Source organism: Macrobrachium rosenbergii, chromosome 4 (genome assembly GCF_040412425.1).
Source record: "Macrobrachium rosenbergii isolate ZJJX-2024 chromosome 4, ASM4041242v1, whole genome shotgun sequence".
In the NCBI taxonomy this organism is placed as follows: domain Eukaryota; kingdom Metazoa; phylum Arthropoda; class Malacostraca; order Decapoda; family Palaemonidae; genus Macrobrachium; species Macrobrachium rosenbergii.
Window position 1 is genome coordinate 43,741,599 of NC_089744.1, and position 25,000 is coordinate 43,766,598.

Sequence of the window (25,000 nt, forward strand, 5' to 3'; positions counted from 1 at the left end):
TGTAGTTTCATTGTCAATCTAGTGTATCCCTGAAGAAGGATATAGGTTAATGGTTGAAACAGCTGTCGGCTGGGATTGAATAGATATAGAAACATAGTTGTAGCTTTTGTTTATCCCTTCAAGACTTTAGCCTTGAAGACTGGGAGCATTACTGGAGATATTGGAAGAGTTGCCAGAAAGGTACAGTTGTGCATAAGCTGCATTTGGAAAAGCAAAATGCTTCCATTCCAGGGGCCTCATTAGGGAAAGCAGCACAGTATTAAAAAAAAAAATTAAAAGTAGAAAATAGAGAGTGGAAGAGATGTGACAAAGAAAAGCAAGATAAATCAGCTAAAGTAAATAGGACAAATAATATTAAAAAAATTTTTTTAATCTATAAAGATATATAATATATATATATATATATATATATACAGAAGCTACATTTAACCCATTAATATGGACTTTGTGTAAAAAGGACAAATTTATCATACATAGCCTCGAGGTACAAACCTAACAGAATTCCTGAATTCACCAGGAATATGTAACGCTGCATTGAAATCTGCTTGTATGCCTTTTGATGGCTAAATGGTTACAGTCATTTTTATGCATCTCTCATTATTATTTTTATTTTTTATTTTTATTTTTTTTGTCTATCACAGTCATCCTATTCGACTGGGTGGTTTTTATAGCGTGGGGTTCCGGGTTCCATCCTGCCTCCTTAGGAGTCCATCACTTTTCTCACTATGTGCGCCGTTCCTAGTAGCACACTTTTCTGCATGAGTCCTGGAGCTACTTCGGCATCTAGTTTTTCCAGATTCCTTTTCAGGGATCTTGGGATCGTGCCTAGTGTTCTTATGATTATGGATACAGTTTCCACTGGCATGTTCCATATCCTTTTTTCGATTTTCAGGTCTTGATATTCATCAGTTTTTTCTTTCTTTCTCATCTACTTTGGTGTCCCATGGTATTGCGACATCAATGAGTGATACTTTCTTCTTGATTTTGTCAGTCAACATCACGTCTGGTCTACTGGCACGTATCACCCTATCTGTTCTGATACCATAGTCCCAGAGGATCTTTGTCTGATCGATTTCTATCACTCCCTGAGGTTGGTGTTCATACCACTTATTACTGCAGGCTAGCTGGTGTTTCTTGCACAGGCTCCAGTGGAGGGATTTTGCTACTGAATCATGCCTCTTTTTGCACTGGTTCTGTGCAAGCTCCAGACATTCCCTTGCTATGTGGTTTATGGTCTCGTCTTTCATATTGCACTTCCTGCATATGGGTGAGATGTTATTTCCATCTATTGTTCTTTGGACATATCTGGTTCTTAGGACATGATCTTGTGCTGCTGTTAGCATTCCTTCTATTTCCTTCTTGAATTCTCCCCTCTGTAGCCATTGCCATGTTTCATCGCTGGCCAGTTCTTTTGTCTGTCTCATGTACTGTCTGTGCACTGGTTTGTTGTGCCATTCCTCTGTTCTGTTTTTCATTCTCCTTTCTCTGTATATTTCTGGGTCTTCGTCTGCTTTTATCAGTCCTTCTTCCCATGCACTCCTTAGCCACTCGTCTTCATTGGTTTTCAGATATTGCCCCAGTGCTCTGCTCTCAATGTTGACGCAGTCCTCTATGCTTAGTAGCCCTCTCCCCCCTTACTTTCGTGTAATGTATAGTCTGTCTGTATTTACTCTTGGGTGTAGTGCTTTGTGTATTGTCATGTGTTTTCTAGTTTTCTGGTCTATGCTGTGGAGTTCACCCTTCGTCCATTCCACTACTCCTGCACTGTACTGGTACTGCCCATGTGTTTATGGCTTTCATCATGTCTCCGGCGTTGAGTTTTAACTTGAGTATCGCCTTAAAGTCTCTGCGTATATTCTTTCCTAATCATGTCCTTCATCCCTTGGTGTTTTGTATCCTGTCTCATCTGTGTGTTTGATGCTATTCTCGTCTGGCAGCTTTATCCCTTCAGTCCTTGTTACTTTGCCTTTTTGTATGTTGACCAGATACAATCCTTACAGTCTGGATTAGGATATCTATTTCCTTGATGCTCTTACCATACAGCTTGATGTCATCCATGAACATCAGATGGTTAATTCTGTTGCCTCCTTTCTTGAGTTGGTACCCAGCATCCATGGGAATCATGGCTACTACAAAGAGTAGTGGGGACAGTGAGTCACCTTGAAAGATCCCTCTCCTGATGTTAACCTCTGCTAGTCTTATCCCAGAGCTTGTAAATACTGTATTCCAGTTGCTCATTGTATATTTAAGACATTCTATTAGCCACGTGTGCGGTATCATGCCATGCTTAGGTTGGTTTTCCTTCTCTTACTATTCTTCATTACCATTTTGTCTATTAGGAGCTGGTCCTTTGTGCCCCTACACTTCCTTCTGCAGCTTTTCTGTTGGTGGGGGATGGTGTTTGTATCCTCTAGGCAGCTGTATAGCTTTTCACTGATGACACCTGTTAGTAACTTCCACATTATTGGTAGGCAGGCGATAGGCCTGTAGTTACTTGCTATATTTCCCTTGTTCTTGTCTTTCTGTACTAAGGATGTTCTCCCTGTGGTCATCCATTTGGGCGTATGGTGGTTTGTGATACAATGCTGGAGTTGTTCTGCTATTCGTGGGTGTTTTTGAGCCAATATCCATGGGGCTTTCCAGTTGGGCATTTTCTTTAGTTGGTTGTCTGGCTGTGTCCGTCGTGATTTCGGTGAATCTTTGTTTTATTCTCCCCATTTCTTCTGCCTTAATTTCCTGGAGCCATGTTGTATGTTTGTTGTGTGATACCAGATTGCTCCATATGTTTTCCCAGAGTCTCTTACTTGGTTTGGCTTCAGGAATTTCCTGGTGGTTGTCTTCCCCTCTTAGTTGGTTGTATAGAATTTTCTGGTTTGTTCCAAAGACTTTTTTTTTTGTTGGTATCCTTTATTCCTCTTCATGTACCGTTGGATCTTGTGTGCTTTGGCTTTAGGCCTCTGTTTTATATCTTCCATTGTGTTGTTCAGTCCCTTCTCCTGTACTTTGTATTTCTCATTCAGTTCCTCTCTTGCTTTCTTGCAAGTCAGATCTCATCGCCTTTTCCAAGGCGTTTGCTGTTTTTGTTTCTGTTGGGTTGGTTGTGATGTTGGTGTTGGTGTTTGTGTCCCCATGACAGGTTATTGGTTTCTGGTGGTGTGGATTAGTCTCATTATTTCATTAACTTCACTTGTTCTTTCTGTATCTGGCTTCATTCATTGTCTGATCTTTTCCACCCATTCTGACATGTCTGTTATATCTTCGGTGTTTCCTCTTGGTAGCTCATCATTCCTGTCATTTTCTGTGTCATTGTCTCTTAGTTCGTCTTCTTGTCCTTCATTGCTGGGTGTTATTTCTCGTTCCAGTTCCTCTCTTTCTGTTGTGGGGAGCCAGTTCTTTTTCTTTATGTTCCTTACTTAGTCTGCCAGCCTCTGTTCTGTTTGAGGGGTGTTATTCCTCTCATTCCAGTCTTCTTCTGTATCCTCTTTCTTTCGGGTTGCTTCTGATGTAGCATCTCCATATTTCCTTATTTTCTTCTCTTGACCATTTCTTCTTCTGGTTTGCCTCTGTAGCTCCAGTCTCTGGTTGCTGGTTACTGTCATTGTGGTGGTCAGTTGCTGGATGATGACCTCCAAGTACCTGACCGTCCTCCCCTTTGATTGGGTTGTATACCTGGCTGCCAGACGAAGCTCCTCTGTTGCCAGAGTTTCCATTTACTTCGTTGTCGTTTATTCTTTCATTCCTTTCTATCATTGCTGAGTTTTGCTATTTAACCCATAGCTAGACCCTACCCTGTCGAGAATAAGTACTCATTTACAACTGAGTAGACAGGAAATTATGGTAAAGATCCTTCCCAAAGAATCGGCGCCGAGGAGAGTGGTCACCCATCCAACAACTGACCAACCCCAATGTTGCTTAACCAGTCCATCGATGAACTAAATCACTCTGCCACGGCGCCCCATTATTATTATTATTATTACTACTACTACTACTATTATTATTATTATTATTATTATTATTATTATTATTATTATTATTATTCCGATGAATCCTATTCATATGGAACAAGCTCACAGGGGCCATTAACTTGAAATTCAAGTTTCCAAAGAATTTGGTGTTCATTTGAAAGAAATAACAAAAGGTGTAGTAAGAAATAAAGAAAGAGGAGGGCAGTTGTCTGGAAAAAATAAATTAACAAATATATAGATGAAAATGTAAATAAGTTATTCGAGTGCTTATATAAATGCCCTAGGTAAAGTGAATGTGATATTAATAGGTTTTATTTTCTAAGTAATGGAAATTATGAAAGTGTAATGTGGAAATTACAAGTATATATATATATATATATATATATATATATATATATATATATATATATATATATATATATACAGTATATATATATATATATATATATATATATATATATATATATATATATATATATATATATATATATATATATATATATTATATATATATATATATATATATATATATATATATATATATATATATATATATATATATATATATTTATTATAGTGTTTGTGATAGAGAAAGAGGGAGAGAATGGTGCTTTGAAAAAAAATTTCATTTATAATTATACATTACAAATATATTGGAAACTCAAATAAATTGGTGAAAATATGATCACTATAACATGCATAGATTAAATTCAGAGGTGAATCCAGTAGATGCAAACTGTAAACAATTGTAAAAGTGAAATAATGCAAAATAATTATTGTTTTGTAATCAGTGAGCAGAAGGAGGACCAATTTAGTTTTTTTTGTGGGGGGGAATTTTACAGTAATCACCAATTGAAAATGTCCAAATTTTCTATTGTTCTCTGAGTAATTTTCGAGTGCAGTTACATAAGGAACGAAGTACAAGTATATAACAAATAATACTGTAATGCTTTATCTATTCTGGAAAAGATGAAACCATCTCTTTTCAGGTAATTGAGTCTGATTCTTTCTTTGACCTTCAAGGAGTTGGCCTTTTACGTCTTCACAGTCTGGACCTTCATGCTTTGAGGCCTTACACGTTCAGGTGAGATTGGACTGAAAGAGTGAGAAGTGTGTTTTATGCATAATGAATCTGTAACAGTTGAATTTGAAAATTTAATATTTACAGTATACCATACCCATATTACTTTCCATATTGCATCCACATAACAAATTTCATACCAGTTTAACAAGACAGTCATTGTTGAAAATGAGGAGTGTGGTTCCAGCATCTCAGAATTAGATATACTTTTCTGTCTTGTGGATTGCTGTAAGTACATTTACAAAGAATTATGAGATTTTCCAGGTATGCTTTTTCTTATAGCTAAATAATTTGACCCAACCTTTGTTTAGTAAGTAATAGATCTATCTCTATCTAATTACGTATGTATGTGTATATATATATATATATATATATATATATATATATATATATATATATATATATATATATATATATATATATATATATATATATATATATACATATACACAGTCAAACCTTGACTTACGAGTGAACCAACATACGAGTTTTCCGAGGTACAAGCTGGCACACTCCTGATTTTTTGCTTTAAAAAGCGAGCCAAGATTTGAACTACAAGCCAGCGAGCCTGGGAGATGCCATCTCCCAGTGCATCCCACCACCACCATCCATACACACAGAAGCACTCACTAGCCCACTCGTCTCACTGCTCCACCTTCACCAGCGTCTTTGTGTGATCTTCAAGGTAAAGTAACTTAATAAAACAAGTTTATTTCTTTTCATTCACTTTTATTTTGTATTATTATTTTTTATACATTATTTTTTATTATTTTTTATACATTATTTGTTATTAAGTTTATTTTTCTTATTTAAAAACATGTAAAAACAAAAATTGGTGTGTTTTTGGAGGCTGGAACGGATTAGTAGTATTTCCATTCATTTTAATGGGAAAATTAGATTTGATTTACAAGCAAATTGAATTATGAGCTCAGTCACGCAATGAATTAAACTTGTATGTCAAGGTATCATTCTCTCTCTGTATATATACATATATATAGTGCTACCTTGACATACAAGTTTAATTCATTCCGTGACCAAGCTCATAATTCAATTTGCTCATAAATCAAATCTAAGTTTCCCATTAATATGAATGGAAATGCTATTAATCTGCTCCAGCCACCAAAAACACTCCAATTTTTGTTTTTACGTGTTTTTAAATAAGAAAAATGAACTTAATAATTAACAAATAATGTATAAAAATAATAATACAAAATAAAAGTGAATGTAAAGAAACCAACTGGTTTTATTAAGTGTTCTTGACCTTGAAGATCACACGAAGACGCTGGTGAAGGTGGAGCAGTGAGACAAGCGAGCTAGTGAGTGTTTCAGTGGGTACAGATGGTGATGGTGGAAGGCAGGAGATTGGCGGAGGAGGTTTTTTCACATCATGCTCAATTGCTAACGTAACTTACTCGCTACACAGTGCTAAATTTAATTTACACACTACGTATGCTACACTTTATCACTAAACTTAATTGCTACTTTTTTATTTTTGTATTTCATCTTCAATTTTTGCCACTGACATCATTATGTTTTTTGATATATATATATATATATATATATATATATATATATATATATATATTATATATATATATATATATATATATATATATCATATATGTTTTTATATATATATATATATATATATATATATATATATATATATATATATATATATATATATATATATAATTGTTATAAATATGAAGCTGCCACCTCTGTTGCAACAGTCCATTAGGAGGGAATTCCTGTGGATAAGATAGTTAGACTAGGACCCGGGATTGGGCTACAGATTAACCCACAAGAGGAGAGTTTAGAGAAGGACTTTTGGAAGGGTCAAAGCAGGTAGGAGGCTTAGATTAGTCACGGGAGTAATAGACATGCTAGACGTCAGTTTAGATACCCTTGTCTCAAGAACTATGTTCCTGTGATCTCCTTTCTGCTGGTCATAATTGTCTCTTTCAGGAATGTCGGCACTCTTTTCTTAATCCCTCACTCCTTCCGGGCCCTGAAGGCCTATATATATATAAGTAAATAACAACCATTGGGGCAGAAAGTGTGACCCCAAAAGCAATCCCGCTCCAGCCATCGTTCAGAGCAGACATGTGATCTGCTAGGTCAGAACCTCGGGCCGTTCCCCTGGAAACCTTGAGGCGCTGATGATGGCCCTGCTTGGGGCTCTTCCCCCTCTTCTTCTTCTGCTTCTGTAGGCGCTGGTTCATGGAAGCCTAAGAATTCTAATTCACCTTCTTCAACACCTGCCTCTGCCTGTACTACGTTGTCACCTTACATAGCAGTTGATAACTGCTGGTAGAGTTGTCGCACTTTCTCATGAATGATGTAGGAGTCGAGGAGCACGTTCTTCTTCCAGCAGCCCTTTATCCAGAATGCCAGAGCAGATTCCATCTTCACAATTGTTTTATCCCGCACTGTCGCAACTTTCTTTGCACTACCGAAGTAGCTCATACTCACAGACTTGCGTATCTCTGCCTCTTTCTTCTTGATATATCTCACTGTGCTCTCATTAACATTAAAATGGCGGCCAACCGCGGCAAAACTTTTGCCCTCCTTTAACATGTCAAGAAGTTTCACCTTCTCCTCGAGTTTCATAACAGTCTTCTTTCTTTTAAACTCTTTGCCAGAAGTCTTTGAAGGAGCAGGGCATTTTTTAGGAGGCATTTTAGGGCCCATACCGCTGATGCACAAGGATTAAGAAACCAAACACAAAGATGTGCAATTTCACACGGTAAGAAGTTGCTGCAAACTACGCACGAACTGAAAAGGATGCCGTTGATGCGGTCTCCCAGAATTCCATGTTTGCGAGTTGGTCGTGAATGTTCAGCCAATCAGCGCCAAGTGAACAGCCAATGAGCGCCAAGGAAAATGAATGGCGCTTCTGGATTGGCTGCTTTGCAGATGACAGCCAATAGTGTGTCAAGTATCATTGGTCCTGGGTACACAGCGTCTGTGAGAGATGCTAAAAAGAGAGCAGGTGGACATTTACTGCTAGTTTATTGAGAGAGCAGGCCGCTTATAAAGCGGCATGCGGAGGTCAATGCAACGACATACATGGAATACAGGTGACCCAAGGTCAATTGTTCTCACTGTGAAACAGGACAAGTAAATACAAATAACATGTCAAAATGGACACAATAATGCCCTGACACATGTACAACATAAAAGGGCACAAATGGATAAGTAACAGATACACATTTACATAAATAAAACATGGCTAATTAGCCAGACCTAAGTTCATGGGAAAGGCACCGTAGAAAATGGGAGGTTCACTAGAGAAAACCCATTGAGCGGGGACTTTACAATACTTCCCCCCCAAGACGTCGGTAACGTCTGATTAAAGTAAGTATCTGCTGGGGCGTTGGAGAGTGCCGCAGCTCTGTGATGTCAGCTGGGGGTTGCGGTGTGGGCGGGAGCGGCTGGCTGCGGCGCTGCCTGGGTCCGGGGCCTTCCGGGGGTGGCTGCACAACTTTCTTGTGGGCGGGGTGGGCTGCGGTGGTGATGACTCCTGCGGAGGGCGCTGAGGGATGTCGTCGACGTCCTCCTCCAACAGTGTGGGCTTGAGGCGGTCTATTGACACCCAGTTGTCCTTCCCGTGGATGGCCAGCCGGAATGCTTTATTGTTTCTCTCCAGCATGTGGAAGGGCCCCTGTAGGGCCTGGTTAAGGGCGGGCGGACGGCATCGTTCCTGATGAAGATGTGGGTGGTGGAGGACAGGGTCGGGAGGCGTGAAAGGCGCCGTCCTGTTGGTATACGTCCGCTGGCAGGGGGCGAACTTTCTGATCGTGTCATGGAGCCTCTGGGCTGTCAGGTTGTGGTGATCCCCCGTGATCAGCTTGCCCAGAACTATGAGAGACTCCCTGTAGGCTTTTTCTGCTGTGGACGGGTTGCCATTGGCTCTGGGGGCGGTCCTCAGCCCGAGGAGGACCCAGGGCAGCTGGTACTTCCAATCCTCGGCAGTGCAGCAGGCCATGAGGGACGCCTTAAGGGACCTGTGGAATCTTTCCACCAGTCCGTTGGGCGCGGGGTTGTAGGTGGTGGTGCTGTGGTGAGTGGTCCCCAGCAGGCGTGCCAGGGCGGACCACAGCTCGGACAGGAAGGTTGGACCCCTGTCTGTTGTTATGTGGTCCAGGACACCGAACTGGCTGACCCAGCCGGAGAGGAGGGCCTCGGCACATGCACTGGCGGTGGCTTCTTGCATGGGCGTCGCTTCGGGCCACCTAGTGGGGCGGTTGACGACTGTCAGGAGATACCTGGCCCCGCCTGATGCGGGAAGGGGGCCTACTACATTGACATGGACATGTCCGAAGCGCCTCCCCGGCTGGGGAAACTCACCCACCCCCGACTCTGTGTGTCGCCCTACTTTGCTGGTCTGGCACCGGATGCACTGCCTCGCCCAGGCCGTCGCATCCTTCCACATGCCGTGCCAGACGAACTTCTCTGCCAGCAGCTTGGCTGTCGTCCTGCCAGAGGGGTGGGACAGCCCGTGGATGACATCAACACCAGACGGCGGCGGAAGGCAGGTACCAGTGGGCGGGGGTGGCCGGTGCTTACATCACTCAGCAGTGATGGCCCCCCAGGGGCGAGGGGCATGTCCTTCCACCTGAGCGACGTGATGGCGGTGCGGTAGGCTGGAACCTCTGGGTCGGTGGCCCGCTCCCAGGCGAGGTCTTCGTAGTCGATCCCAAGCTGCACCGCGTTGAGCTCGATCCTCGAGAGGGCGTCTGCTACAGGGTTCTTCCTGCCAGGGAGGTATTTGATTATGCAGGTGAACTCTGCGATGGCTGCGAGATGCTGCTGCGTCAACTGCCAGACCGAAGTGGGCGAGGAAGTCCACACCCAGGAGTGGGGTCCTCACGTCTGCGACAATGAAATTCCACCTGTACCTCCAGCCAAGGATGGAGACCAACAGGAGCTTGGTGCCATAGGAGAGGATGGGGAACCCATTGGCAGCCGTCAGGAAGGCAGCCGGGTCCAGCGGGCGTTTGCAGTCGTCTCTGGATGGCGGGAAGACTGATCGTACGGCCCCAGTGTCGATCAGCATCATCCTGCCAGAGATGGTGTCGCAGACGTAAAAACCTACTGGTTCTGGGCTCCTGGGTTCTTCTGCTGCCACAGCGGCCTGTGCTGTTGGCCGTCGCCACCTCCGTTTTTTGGATGGGCGAAAGGGCAGGGGGATTGACAGTTCCAGGCGTCCTTGCCGTACCGCTGATGGTAGTAGCAAGACCCCGGCAGTTGCTTCTTCTGGTGATGGGTTGGCTGCCTTCTGGTGGCAGCGTTTATCTCCCCCTCCGCAGCCTCCTCTGACTGGAGGGAGTTGATGGGGTGTGTGGGCGTGGATGCCTGCTTCACTGCCCTCGTGGAGTCAGTCAACTGCTGCGCCGTCCTTATCAGGTCGTCGAGGGGTAGGGTGTAAGGCTCCAGGATCTAGGTGTGAACCTCTGGGAGGAGCTGACGGAGGAAGATCTCCCTCGACAGGCTTATCTCCGAGTGCCTGCTGCTGCTGTCAGTCCCAGGTAGGATGATGAGGTCCTGGATGACGTTCCATGTCTCCCGGAGGTTCTCGTCGTGTCTGGGGTTGTTGGTGAGGTCGAGGGCGTGGGCGGCCCTCTCGGAAACTGGCAGGGAGCAGGTCTCGACGAGAGAGGCCGTCAGCTTTTGGTAGGTGGCAGGACTTGCGGCAGACACCCACGGGGCGATCTTCCTGTAGACCTCTTCCAGGAGGGCGTTTATTACAGCGTCTGCCTGCAGCACCTCATCGGTCAGTCCTGCCAGCCTGAACTGCCCCTCGACCCTGTAGAGCCATGATGACGGGTTGCTGTGAGTAAAATGCGGCAGCTTTATGGCTCGGGCGGACCTTGTTTGGTCTGTCAGGAAGGGCAGCGCGCAAGGAGCGGGTACCGGCATGGAGGAGCGTGCGAGCCTTGGCATGGGGGAGGGCGAGGGCACAAGCGGGTTCTTCACAAAAGAAATATCAGATTCCGCGAAGTTCGCGGTTATTTGTATGTGGGAGGGAATGTCCGCGTCCATGCTCGCTTCTGCACTCTCACTTGAAGTGGGTTACACTCATGTCAATACACGCTTGGGAGCATGCCGTGTGGGTCCGCTAATGACACCGGGAACCACTCCGGGTTCACCACTGTGAGAGGTGCTAAAAAGAGAGCAGGTGGACATTTACTGCTAGTTTATTGAGAGAGCAGGCTTGCAGACGTCAGTACAAAGACACATGGAATACAGGTGACCCGAGGTCAATTGTTCTCACTGTGAAACAGGACAGGTAAATACAAATAACATGTCAAAATGAGCATAATAATGCTTTGACACATGTACAACATAAAAGGGCACAAATGGATAAGTAACAGGTACACATTTACATAAATAAAACATGGCTAATTAGCCTGACCTAAGTTCATGGGAAAGGCACCGTAGAAAACGGGAGGTTCACTAGAGAAAACCCGTTGAGCGGGGACTTTACACGTCCAGCATCTCGAGTTCTTTATATATGCGGAGAGGTGGCTTGGGTGAAGCACTTTTAAGAAAAACAAATGTATGTTATTGAAATTTTGCTGTGTTTACATTAATATATTACAGAACTGTAATATTTGAAAATTAGTAAATCGTTTTTCATCTCAAAACGTACTTACAGTAGTCATGAATATATACTTAGTACGTACATGAAAATGCTACGTACCACAGATGTACCCTGCTATTCCTGTTGTCTTACGTATTTTAGATATGCTCTACGTACTACTTGTAGTACTGTACTACGTATCATCCTAAAACACTTTTTGTGTGTAACATTTAAAAATCACCGTACAACAAAATATTGAATAAAATGTACAGTACTGCATGCGCAGAATATCAATACCATGCGTATATCGTAGCGGCAAATTATCGGCAAATGACCCGATATAACGCATCTCATGGCTATCTCTCATTTGTGTGTTTTGCTTGTACAGTACTATGGACTAAGAATATTTTTTGAAATCATGCATTAAGATGTCCTCTGAATGTTCTGCTTCTTCTAAGGCCTCTGGCAAATAGCCTACAATTAAAGACTGATGAGAAGAAAGTAGACATGATTGTTATGTTAAGAGAGGGCAAAAGTCACGGAGAAGTAGCAGCCCATTACAGCATGACATTAATCACAGTCGCCTGCATTGAGCATGAACAAGGTAAAATACTCGTGCAGCCCTACCGTACCACCTTCGTTGCCATGTTCAAATACCTTAACATGACAGCGCCTCCCGTTATTCATTGTACTGCACAGCTAATTCATCATCATCATCATCATCTACAGCATACTGTAATCAACATTCATCACCAGTTACTACCCGTATGATTTAACTTAAATCAGATACCCAGTGTAGTATTACATAATATTAATACTTAATTTCTATTACTATTATATGTACTGTAGTATTATTATTAATTTACATTATTATTTAATGTTATTATACAATAAATAATATGAAAATACAGAATATTGCTATATGAAAAAGACAAAAAATCTGCATTCGCGAATAGGCAGGTTCCCCGTGAATATTTTTATAGATATGTTCCACAGAAAAACCTGCGAATGGGTGAGTCTGCGAATCGTGAGAACGCGAATCCGGGGTTTACTGTATGTGCACCCCATTGAGGTAGTGAGAGTCGCGTGCTCCCGAAATTAGCATGTCTCTGGGAATCTGAGAAGGCAGATACAGGTCAAGACAGAAAAGCTGCATACGCTCTGAACGAGGCCAGCATGCACAGAAGCCCAGTCTGCTGAGAGATTGAACGAAAAGTGTCATATTCACTAAAGTTCCAAAACACCCCACACAAGACTTGGAAATTCTGTTACACTCTCCTACCAAAATGATCAGTCACACATTTCATTCATCTTATTCATTCTTATATAGGTCACATTTTACTTGTACACCAAAAGGGCAAAACTAAAGTTAACACCCCCTCAACCACGTATAGGCCACTCCCCATAATTTCTACGTGTCTCTCATTACTAAAACTCCATTGAGGCTTACCACCTATTATTTTGATTGATTATTGATTGATGGAACATGCTCATGCCAAGCCCCTTTTGATTGATTGATGAACATGCTCATGACAAGCTGCCTTGATTGATTGATGAACCTGCTCATGACAAGCCTCTCTTGACTGATTGATGAACATGCTCATGACAAACCCCCTTGATTGATTGATTAACATGCTCATATCAAGCCCCTCTTGATTGAACCTTGATTGAACACGCTCATGAGGAGCTATTTCAATTAGCACAACAGTAGTGAGTTGTGTGCTACCCCCCCCCTCCCTGGACAAGGGTTACCCTTCTCATGCTGTGCCCTCATGCTGTGCCAGAATTGATTGATTGAGAGTTCTACGGAACACCCCCCAACACACGAGGCACCTCGAAGGGCCAGTGTATTTTGATTGATTGATTGATTGACGATAGATTGAACTTATAACCTCTGCACAATAGCCGGTACCGTCCGTCATCTGCATGATAGCCGGTACCATCCGTCCTCTGCATGATAGCCGGTACCATCCGTGTGCACAGTATCTTTGTCCATTGAACTGATGAGTTCTCTGGAACACCCACCCTGAGTGCCATTTGAAGAATTGCCAACTCACGTGCCTGTGCCTGCACCATCTAACTCCAAAGCAACATGGTGCTCGAAGGGCACAAAGCCATCATGGAGCTGGGGAAGAGTGTGAGGCTAAAGGGAACAGCTCCTCCAGTGGGCCGACGAGAGGGTTAAGCTCCTGAAGGAGGAACAACAACAGAAAAGAGAAGAAAGAAAGAAAGAAAATGGAAGACGAAAGACAAGTGAGAGAGGAAGGGACGACAACATAAGCTCAGCCCTCAAGGAGAAGGAACTCGAGATTATGCAAAAGCTAGATGAGCTGCTACCACGCCCAAACTGGCACTCCTCAGCCAGTCCAAACCCCTCCACGAGTTTCCATTCCTCCCTACCATCCATTGATCCCAAAGTGGGCTGAGGACAAGCCCAAAGAATGGCTTGATCACATGGAGGACCTCATAACAATGTACCCTTCTGCCGCCAAAGTCGCCTTGCTGCTCACTAAACGCTTGGACGGCAAAGCCTTGGCCGCCTTTTGCGCTTTGGACAGCAGGCCCAAGGACGACCTAAATGAGGTACAACAAGCTGTGATCAAGGTATATGGGCTCACACCCAAACGCTGCAAACAGCGGTTGTGCCAACTCCCGAAGGAGGCGGGTCAGACCTGGTGCGAAGGTGAACATTTACAAGAGCCTACGATTGCTGGTTGGAAGCCCTAGAGTGCAGGGATTTCCAAACCTTGAGAGAACAGATGCAGCTTGAGGACCTCATGTCCTACGCCCCCAACGACCTTGCAACATTCCTGTGTGGGCAACGTCCTGAGACTCTCAGTGCCTGCTGCGCCTGTACAGAATAAATGACACATTCCACCCCAACACAAGTTCCTGAACCAGAAGATCCACCCACGGAGCAATGCCTACGGGTCGCAGTTCCCAAAGAATGGCACCGTCATATGCCAGCACGGCAAGAAGAGCGGCCATTCCACCAAACAGTGCCTCTCCAAGGCCAATGTGGCCCCGAAGCAACCCTTTTTAAGAAAAACGGGACCCCTCCCCACAGAAAGTCTGCTTCTGGCACTGCCTCATCCTCCTCAAGGTCCGCCCCAGCAACGTCTTACCACGACGCCCTCTGCGTAGACTGCAGTCAGAAGGGCCATCGATCTGCCACCTTCCAAGGATGAAAGAAATACATCTCGCCAAAGGTAGTAGTAAATTTTGCCTAGGTGGCCAACCCGTTGAAGGGGCAACCAGAACATATGTGCTTATCGCACCCCCCAATGGCTCCTCACCGCCCCAAGAATGGCTGCAGCTAGTCAACAAGGGTGTGTCTGTCAACACCATTTCCAAGGGTCACGTATCCCCGGGTGCCATTGTCAACAAACATGAACAAGTGAGGGTAGCCTGGCTGAATGATCGAATCAAGGATGTCCCAGTGATGTGTCTGCGGGTCATTGACCAGCAATCCGCTCGTGAAAGCAAACACCTGTTCAGGGTGGTTATGTCGATCGCCGTGACCTACCCTCTCCTCTTGGGCCAAAGCATCCAGAGCTGGCTCAGCCTCCAGCCACACCTGACCCCACTGCCAGATGAACCCTTTCCCAGCGCCAGTCCTTCCCTTTACAGCTGCTACCATGGCCACTGTCTCTGCCCAACACTGCACAAGGCTCTACCAACCCGCCTGTGGCACCCGCTCTCCTCATCACGGGGGCAGATGCTTCCGCCCCAGGTCTGCACCGGGTGGAACTGATAAGGGCACAGAAAGACCTTCACCTACGACGCCTCCGGGCTAACACCCACACGACGGAGGAGGAACTTCTGGATCTTGTGAAGGACGCCTACCTGATAGACGACAACTTACTCTACTGGGTAACCCGGGGATGGCACAAGCCTGGCCAAGTGATTCATTGGCTGGTAGTAGTACCTCGCGCCCTTCAGCCAAAGCTCCTCCAACTGGCACACAACAGGATCAAAAGACACTTTGGGGTCACCGGTACTCTGAAGGCCCTGATGGCTTTCGTATCCTTGTGCCCCACATGCCAGATCACTGGACATCCCAGTGAAGTCGTCTCCAAGGCACCCATGAGAAACATACCTTCCGTCGGCGTCCCCTTTAAGGTTGTTGTCATTGATTATTATATGCCCCAAAGGCACATCAAGAGCAAAAGCGGCAAAGCCCCATTGCCTAACCATCATTGACCCATTCACCCGCTACCCCAAAGCCATTCCTGCTGAAAGATTGAGAGTTTGAAAAAATGCTATGAAGGGCCTCATCAAGTTATTCTGCTGTTTTGGATTCCCACACATTCAGACAGATCAAGGAGGGAGTTCAGTAGTACAGGGAGCTGATCGGTGTCTGTCACCTACACTCCATGCCTTACCATCCTGAGAGCCAAGGGATAGTGGAGCAATTCCACCAAACCTTTGGCACCACATTAGCTAAACTTGAGCATGAAGGGGGAGAAACTTTGGAAGAGAACCTCTCTTATGCTCTCTTCGCTAAATCCATTGAGCCAAGCACCCTCGGAATTGCTGGGTACAGGAACTTATTTATACATCCATTCACCTAGGGGCCCCCTCGACATACTGTACGAGGCCTGGGCCGAATCAGAGTGTGCTAAATGGGCAGAAGAATTCCTCGATATCCAGAAGAAACCATGAGCTGCTTGGGTGGTTGCACAAGCTATGGAACAGACCACACAGGAACAGTTGAAGCTAAGATTAGATAAAAGTGCAACAGCGTTATCCAGTTGCTCTCAGGTTCCAACTTCTTTTAGACTTGTATGGCCCAGTGGATAACGCCCTTGCTTTCCACCTGAGAGACCTGGGTTCGATCCCGACGTTGAGTCAGAAATTTATTTCTGTTCCACACGTGATTGTGTGTTGATGATTTCTATCTAATTCACTCAGAAGGGATAATTCAATGAAATGTTGTCTATTGGGTCATTGCTGAGTCGGGAAGTTGGGGAAAACTCGCTGGTATGCAAGCAGTTAGCTTGCCCAGGTAATTCCTTGGGTGCAGTTGCTCTCAGGTTCAACTTCTTTTAGACTTGTATGGCCCAGTGGATAAGCCTTGCTTTCCACCTGAGAGACCTGGGTTCGATCCCGACGTGAGTCAGAAATTTATTTCTGTTCCACACGTGATTGTGTGTTGATTTTCCATATATTATATATATATATATATATATATATATATATATATATATATATATATATATATATATATATATATGTGTATATATATAATATATATATATATATATATATATATATATATATATATATATATTCAGGCAATCCTGGTTAACAGTGGGCTCGGTTAACGGCGATTCAGTTTTACAGCACTTGCCTAGTGACGAAAGTTGGCAATTTTCGGCTCCAAAAATCGCCGATTTCCACTTATCAGCGCCACTAATTGGGTATTGGCACTAATACATACCTAACAGAGGTGCCGAAAACCGCCGATTTTCAGTTAGCGGCAATTTTCAGTTATCATCGCACCTCAGAACGGAACCCCACCGATAACAGGGACTGCCTATATATATATATATATATATATATATATATATATATATATATATATATATATATATATATATATATATATATATATATATATATATATATACATATATACATATACATATATACATACATACATACATACATACATACATATATGTATGTATGTATGTATGTATATATACATACACATACATACATATATATATACATACATACATACATACATACATATATATATATATATATATATATATATATATATATATATATATATATATATATGTGTGTGTATCATATATATATATATATATATATATATATATATATATATATATATATATATATATATATATATATATATATATATACATATATACATATATATACATATATACATATATATTATATATATATATGCATATATGCATATATATATATACATATATATATATGTATATATATACATATATATATATATATATATATATATATATATATATATATATACATATATATACATATATATATATATACATATATATATATATATATATATATATATATATATATATATATATATATATATATATATATGTATATATACATATATGTATATATATATATATATATATATATATATATATATATATATATATATATATATATATATATATATATATATATATATATATATATATATATATATATATATATATATATATATATATATATATATATATATATATAGTTACATGTGGGGCTTGGCTGATGAGTTTATTAAGTAGTTAATATAATTTATGGGGCCCTGCTTCATCAGTGGCACACATAACCTGTCAATTAAAGACAGACAATTACTTAATTGAATTCGGTTGCCAGTTGGGAAACAGTGTATGGGATAACAGATTACTCTGCAACAAATGGATTGCATCAAACCCCTTTACTTCCCAATTAGTCCCGACAAAGAAAGAATGTGCGGTGATAGCGAGGAAATTACATGAACAATTGGTCAGCGTCTGACACAGTCAATTTACCCCTACTCCAGTAAGAAAATATAACACAATGGAGGTCTGTACTAGTAGCTATCGTACTCAATATTAGTAATAGGAAGGCTATTTCTCTTCCGAAGAATGGGATCGAGACACAAGGCTGCCTGAAATTTACTTACTTAACTTTCCCTAATTCCTACTTACTGCATAGGAATAGCTTACACAGTGTCACTAGGCAATATTAATTATTCTTACACTAGTCTTTATAAAAGAAATATGGTTATACCAGGTTCTCGTAGATGGTGGCGAAGAGGAAACAATAGAAAGGTTGAAATACAGGAGAAAAAAATATTAACAAACAACAGATACTCGTCAATTTCTGACTTCCCGTTACGTGGTTTGCTTGCGCATTGCAACTGACGATACAGATTCTTGAAAACACACGGTAATGTTGTTCACTAATGAAAATACGGGGGGGGGGGGAAACAAAGGACACAGTTTTGCCTGAGCACGGCATGTGCTCTCTGTCCGGACATTAAACTCTCTCTGCTCTCTTTCGTTAGGTTGTTTTTCTGACGTATGCATATATGCCTCCGGCATTCTGAAAATTGGACAAAACATCTCCAGATGCACAGGACAGAGCAAAAGGAAGCTTAAGACCACCTTTACTAGAGGTTACTTGGTGAAACCCTCCCTATGGGTTAGGCCCCTAATACTACATTATCCACTACTAAAGACGTTACTTTTTCGAAATACAGCCTACCTCTGCCCACTGAGCTCCCCTGAGCATGAACAGAGACACCTTCTTGTCTTTGTTAGAATGATATTTTTACTAAATAATGCAGAGAGGGCGAACAGCAGAATATTTATAAAAGCTCCCCCCTTTAAGAAGGCCTTCACTCCCTTTCGGACATGAAGGTCTGTACTAAGCAAGCTGTTCGCCTCTATTACGTTACTCTTCTCCCCTGAGCAGGTTTGTCCCGTGCAGTCTAGCTAGCTATGGATCTACCTAACTCTAGATAGGATATGAGCTTTGATCACTTGCTTTACAGAATCCTAACTGTACTTAAAGGTGCTTACAGTTATTAAGTGCTACCTCCTATAATCATGATGTTTTAAACCTAGCCAAATGGTACATTCTATGGTATTCCCTAGCCTAACCTATCCTAACACGACTGTAGCACCAACGTAAGGGACAATGAACTAGCTAAATTACGAGGTTTTCTGCAATACAATTGGTAATTACTGGTTAATATGTGAGGGTTTGCCTCATATGATAAATGCTTGCCCCACTGAGGTCTTAGGTCATGTGTGTCATGAGCGTAGTGGCTCTCTTCACAATAGTTTTGATTGTCTGCTTTCGGTTACACTGTACTTACATGATTACTGCGGATCAGTGGAAAGTGGAAGGGACAAGGTTACTACTGTGATGTACTTAATCTGGTCTAAACTACTGTATGAGAGAGAGATCACAGTGGCTACCTCCTCTGGGCAAGGGGCCAGGATCACTCTTAAGATGGTAAGGCACTGTGCCGAGAGGGCACTCATGCCAGGATGATCTCATGGCTCTGCAACTACTGGGCTCTCTTCTGCCCCTTCTTCTTTTTCTTCAGGTTCCTCCAAGGCCTATCTATGTCAGATCTAGGAGGTAATGAGGGCACCGACTCTGGGGAAAGGCCAGAAGGGCTAGCGGGCACGAAATCAGGGGTAGTATCAGAAGCTACAGGAGGGCTCCCTACTCCGGCTGCTGCGACAACCGTTGCAAGAGCGATCTTGACCTCTTTGTCCGAGGAGGCCAGTTCCTGGTCTCCCAGAGAGGGTGTAACAGTTTGGTCCTCCAGGGGTTCATCCTCTGGGGACAGATTTAGTGAAGAAGAAGTGTCAGGTGCCGGAGGCTCTCCGGTTGCTATGATTAGTGCTGTGGGGAATCCTGAATCTCCCAGAGGAGGATCCGCCTCATGATCTGGACCAGGCACAGGGTCCTTCTTAATTGATGGCTCAACGTCCGTGCCGGACGGAGCGTGGTGCTGCTCAGGGCTCGCAAGTGGCACTGGCAGCGGTTGAGGGTCAGGCATGCCTGACAAGGGGTCCGGAGGTGCAATACCTCGCGGATGGCTTGAATTTGGCTGCGGCAGAGATTCCTGCCCCAGTTGGAGATCAGGGCCTCTCGGAGAGTCTTGCTCGGGGGCATCCACTGACCGTTGCTTACTTGGGCAGCCCTCCCAATTTGTGGAGTGGCCTGTCCACTGGCACATCCTACAGCGGTACTGCTCCTCCTGAATGTCTCTTCAGGGAGAGGGAGGACCTGTTTGTTGGCCACCCCTTCACGAATGGAGAGGGCTAGGCCGAGAACGGTTTAGTGTGTGCCCCTTCCGCAGACCACTTCGGTGGGTGGAAGGTGGGTTTTTGTCTTGATTGGGTTCTCCTACAGTCTGGGCCTCCATGGAGGAGGTAGCGTGGCTGCGAAGTGGCGTTGGTGAAGGGCTTCCCCAGAGAAGGTCCCGACCCAACAGGAAGTCCACTCCAGGCCGAATTCCACCCACCATGCCAAGGCGGTGGGGTAGCGTGCCCCAAAGGTGTCGTGACCTGGAGCTTGACCATGGGAACGGTAATGGTGTGGCCCTCTATCCACTTCATCTCCCACCGGGTTTTTTCGTCAACCGTGGCACCAGCTGGCACTTGGGCCCTGGAGATCAGGCTAATGTCTGCCACCACCGTATCTACTGTGACCTGAAGGGTCACAGGCAGGCTAGCGCCCTTAAGGGGGGCCACCGAGATGAACTGCATCTCCAGTCTCTTGGGGTAAAGGATCTTTTGCGGCCCGGCTGCGGAAAATGAGGTGCTGATGAGGTTGACAAACTTGGTGGTGGGGACATGATGTGGACAAGGCGGATGTCCAGCACTGTAGTGGCCGGCAGCACCACAGGATTTGCACTGGCCTCTTGTAGGGGCTCGGAGGCCTGTGGTGACTGTTGGTGGAGAGGGTTGAGTGGATGAAGAGGGTGAGGAGTTCTGGCTGTGTTAGTAGGAGGCTGCTTGTTAGTGCCTAGCTTGTATCAGCACTCAGCTTAAGCTTGCCCCACCCTCTTACAGTAGGTGCATGTAGGCTTGCTCGGCAGTCCATTCTTCATGCGAGTCGAGCCTGAGGTACCCGGGTGGCACTGAGATGCGCTGTGAGACTGGTTGAAGATTTCCCATGAAACAGCCATGTGGCAGGATTCCATAAGGGTGGTGGGCTGCTTATCATTTAGATATACAGCAAGGGGCCCAGGCACACATTGGTAAAGATCCTCCAGCATGGTCCGATTGAAGAGGTCCTCAAACGATGTGCAAGACAAGGGGTCGAACCAATGGGTACCAGACTGGGTCTTGTGACAGGCCCATTCAGTCCAGGACCAGCCGACTTCCTTGGCAAGACCTCGGAACCGCTGTCTCCATTTCTCCGGCGTTATTTCGTAGGCCTTTGTGATGACTCTACGCACTTCAACCATGTTGCCTCTGTCTCTTCTCCAGTGAGCGAAGGGCTGTCTTAGCTTTTCCCTCCATGTGCTTGGCTAGTACTAAGGCCCTCTCTGTCTCGGTGGTGCTGTAGTTATTGAAGAGTACCTCGATTTCCTCCAGCCATGCCTCTGGCTTGTCCTCAGTCCACTTGGGGACAAGGGAATTAATGCTCGAGATTGGAGCATTTGGGGCAGCAGGTGTGGGGCTGGAGGCTTGCTGTCTAGCCATAGCTTTGGCATTTTCCTTTTTTGCTCTTTCCAGCTCGAGCTCCTTCTCTTTGAGAGCTAGCTCACTCACCTTGAAGGCTAACTCATGCTGTCTTCTCCTTCTCTTTCGTCTTCCAGCTGCCTCTGTTCGGCCTCATACCTCCGCCGTTTGAGTCTTTATTCCTTCTCTAGCTTGGCCAAGTCATCCATCTGCTCCTTGGCCCACTTGGTGAGGTCCAATGCTGTGAGACCTGCTGCCGTCCCCAGCTCCATGAAGGCTTTATAATTCTCTGCTGCCATGGTTCTGGTGGGGAAGGGTGTCTATCCAGGTCGACTGGACGTACTTGGGCAGCAAGGAAGGGTCCTCAGATTTAGGGTGACTCTTCAATAAGGTGGCACTGTGGTTGGGTGTGCTGTGTAAAGGTCACACTGGTGGCACTCAGTATCCTTAGGTACTGGTGTAGCTTAGGTAAAAAAAAGGACTTTTCTTCTGTGTTTCTTTTGTCGGGTTTTGGTTTTTCTAGTTTGTTTGCTGGCACCAGTGCGTTCCTAAGAACCCTTTACTTGAGTCCACTAGGTTGTATTTAAGGAAAATGCACTCTACCCCAGCAGAGCGTAAAAAATCAGAGAGAGAGAAAGGGAAGGTAAGAGAGAGAGAGAGAGTGATATTCAGCTAGCAAATTTGTGTGGCCTGAGAAAATTTAAGTAAAATTTTTATAATTGCACACTGGCAGGGTTCTTATTTGAAGATATGTCTTCTTGGGCTCTCTTAGAGGATTGGTTTAGCAATCGTAGCTTTCCGTTGTCTTAGTTTGCGTCTTACCCTGAAGTTATGATTTAAAATATGATAAGTTTCTTTTTCCTTATATGATTTCTTTCGCCAGTGGATTTGTAAAGGAACTTGTTATATATTTCCTAACTAAGACCTATCATTCCCTGACTAAATTATGTCTGGTTTTATCTATTGTATGGAACCCTATCCTAGTTTCTACCTATCTCAGTCTGTGTCTGGCTAAGATTTTGCGAGGTGGGTTACTGCACACAGTGAGGTAGTCCCGAAGTGGCAATGAGGCAGAGCCTAAAGGTGACTGTGGTGCTACGAACCAATCACACAACCAATAACAACAAAGGTTTTAAGATGGCGGGCATGGGGAGCGGTCAACCAGGGCTCCCAAAATGTCGGATGAATCCCATTAGCACACAGCAAATTCAAAACAAATGCAGCTGGAAGCAGGCTCAGCAGATGAATACACGACATCTCGAGGCGCGTTTGTTTGCATTTGAATCACACAAAGCACTCACATTCCTCTCACAAAACGAACAAAGCAAATGCAGGAATACAGATTTTTACTAAATACACCAACAATGCAAAGTATTTTACGTTATGGAGATGGAAAACGTAATTACTATGAGCTACGCTTTTTTCTTTTTCATTCTCGTGCGGAATTAATTGCCGTCATGCTTATGGAGTGGCCGCTAACAAGACAAGGAAATGGATTCATGATATCCTGACGGGACTGAATTTACTTTATTTAAAAAAAATGCAAATTACAGTATTAAGAAATTAACTTGCCGTTCTCTTGCTATATTAATGACACAGGACTTTGATATGATTCCCGCTATATGAATACTTATAAACTCCATCACGCTCGATCGGACCTCCTCGTAGTGGCGAACACAGTTACTGCTTTTGAAATTCAACAAACTCCGGAAATTTTGTCCTCTACCTACGAGAGACACGTTAGGCACACTTTCTCCATTCTTTGTCGTGCACTAGTTAACTCGTTCAAAAATCAATATCATGCATTAATCCTTGGCCGGGGAAAATAGCAAAATATTAACAATGACTCGATAACTCGGCCCACGACCTTCGCTGGAATGTAGGACCCACGGTATCTGAACGCAGCAAAAGTGTTTCTTTTTAAAATTTTGCAAACTGTTAATTATAAATGCTCTCAATGCACACTTTCCTACCTACGCTAATTACTTTATTATAAACTGGTATTCTTATTATTATTCTCCCTTGTCTTGTCTCCTTGTTTGGAAGAATAGCATGAAATTGAATAATAGACTTTTCTCTTTGGAATGAATGTGTAATTAATTTGATTCCAGATTCTTTTATCTCTAAATTAATTAGTGATCCCAGGCGAGATCGCCAATGTTACGTGTGGGGCTTGGTTGATGAGTTTATTAAGTAATTAATATAATTTATGGGGCCCTGCTTCGCCAATGGCACACGTAACCTGTCAATTAAAGCCAAAGTTAACCTCAAAGACAGACAATTACTTAATTGAATTTAGTCGCCAGTCGGGAAACAGTGTATGGGATAACGGATTATTCTGCAACAAATGGATTACATCAAACCCCTTTGCTTCCCAATTAGTCCCGACAAAGAAAGAATGGGCGGTGATAGCGAGGAAATTACATGGATAATTGGTCAGCATCTGACACAGTCAATTTTCCCCTGCTCCCGTAAGAAAATATAACACACCGGAGGTCTGTACTAAACTCTGTTTTTTTTACCGAGGCGCATTTGCACCGACTCGCAGGGGTGCCCTTTTAGCTCGGAAAAGTTTCCTGCTAGCTGATTGGTTGCAAGTATTTTGTCCGAATAGCATCATTGTTTTCAAATAATTTCCAAGTAATGTGAATCGAAACTTATTTCCTAACCTAAATTTCTCCCTCAGATATATGTTTTGTCAATAAATAATGTTAACGAATAAAGAGATTATAAAGTATTGTGATGATAAGTCTAAATTTAATAACAACACCCGCCGAAGTCAACGACAGGAGCTTGTTTTCGGATGCACGCCGCATAAATTTTTTACTTTTCACATATTTTAACACCAATTGGGATAAATTACACTAAGCATAAGAAAAACATGTTATAAACTTTCTTTGAATACCAGAATCTACATAAAACATTGAATTAATAAAACTCGCTATTGGTAAAAACTTGTGGGAGGTAAAAGGAACAGCCAGTGGCGGCCTGGCGGGAAACTATCCCAGCTTTTTTCCTGACTTATGTAAGTGTTGAAATCAGTGTTATGTTATTAAGATTACTTTAATGGCTATATCTGCAATTAAATAGTTTCTATGCTTCTTTTTGTAGGTACACACTAATAAAAATATATTTCGCAGAA

The 25,000-nt window shown here is 43.3% G+C and overlaps 1 protein-coding gene across 6 annotated transcripts in view; it reads left to right on the forward strand.

Moving 5' to 3' along the window:
- Positions 1 to 25,000, forward strand: part of LOC136833678 (leucine-rich repeat and immunoglobulin-like domain-containing nogo receptor-interacting protein 1) — a 414,041-nt gene that overhangs the window by 355,661 nt on the left and 33,380 nt on the right. For all 6 annotated transcript variants that reach the window (XM_067095882.1, XM_067095889.1, XM_067095867.1 and 3 more), the window contains one exon: positions 4,955 to 5,049. In XM_067095882.1, the coding sequence (XP_066951983.1) occupies positions 4,955 to 5,049 (95 nt within the window). The remainder of the gene's footprint in view (positions 1 to 4,954; positions 5,050 to 25,000) is intronic.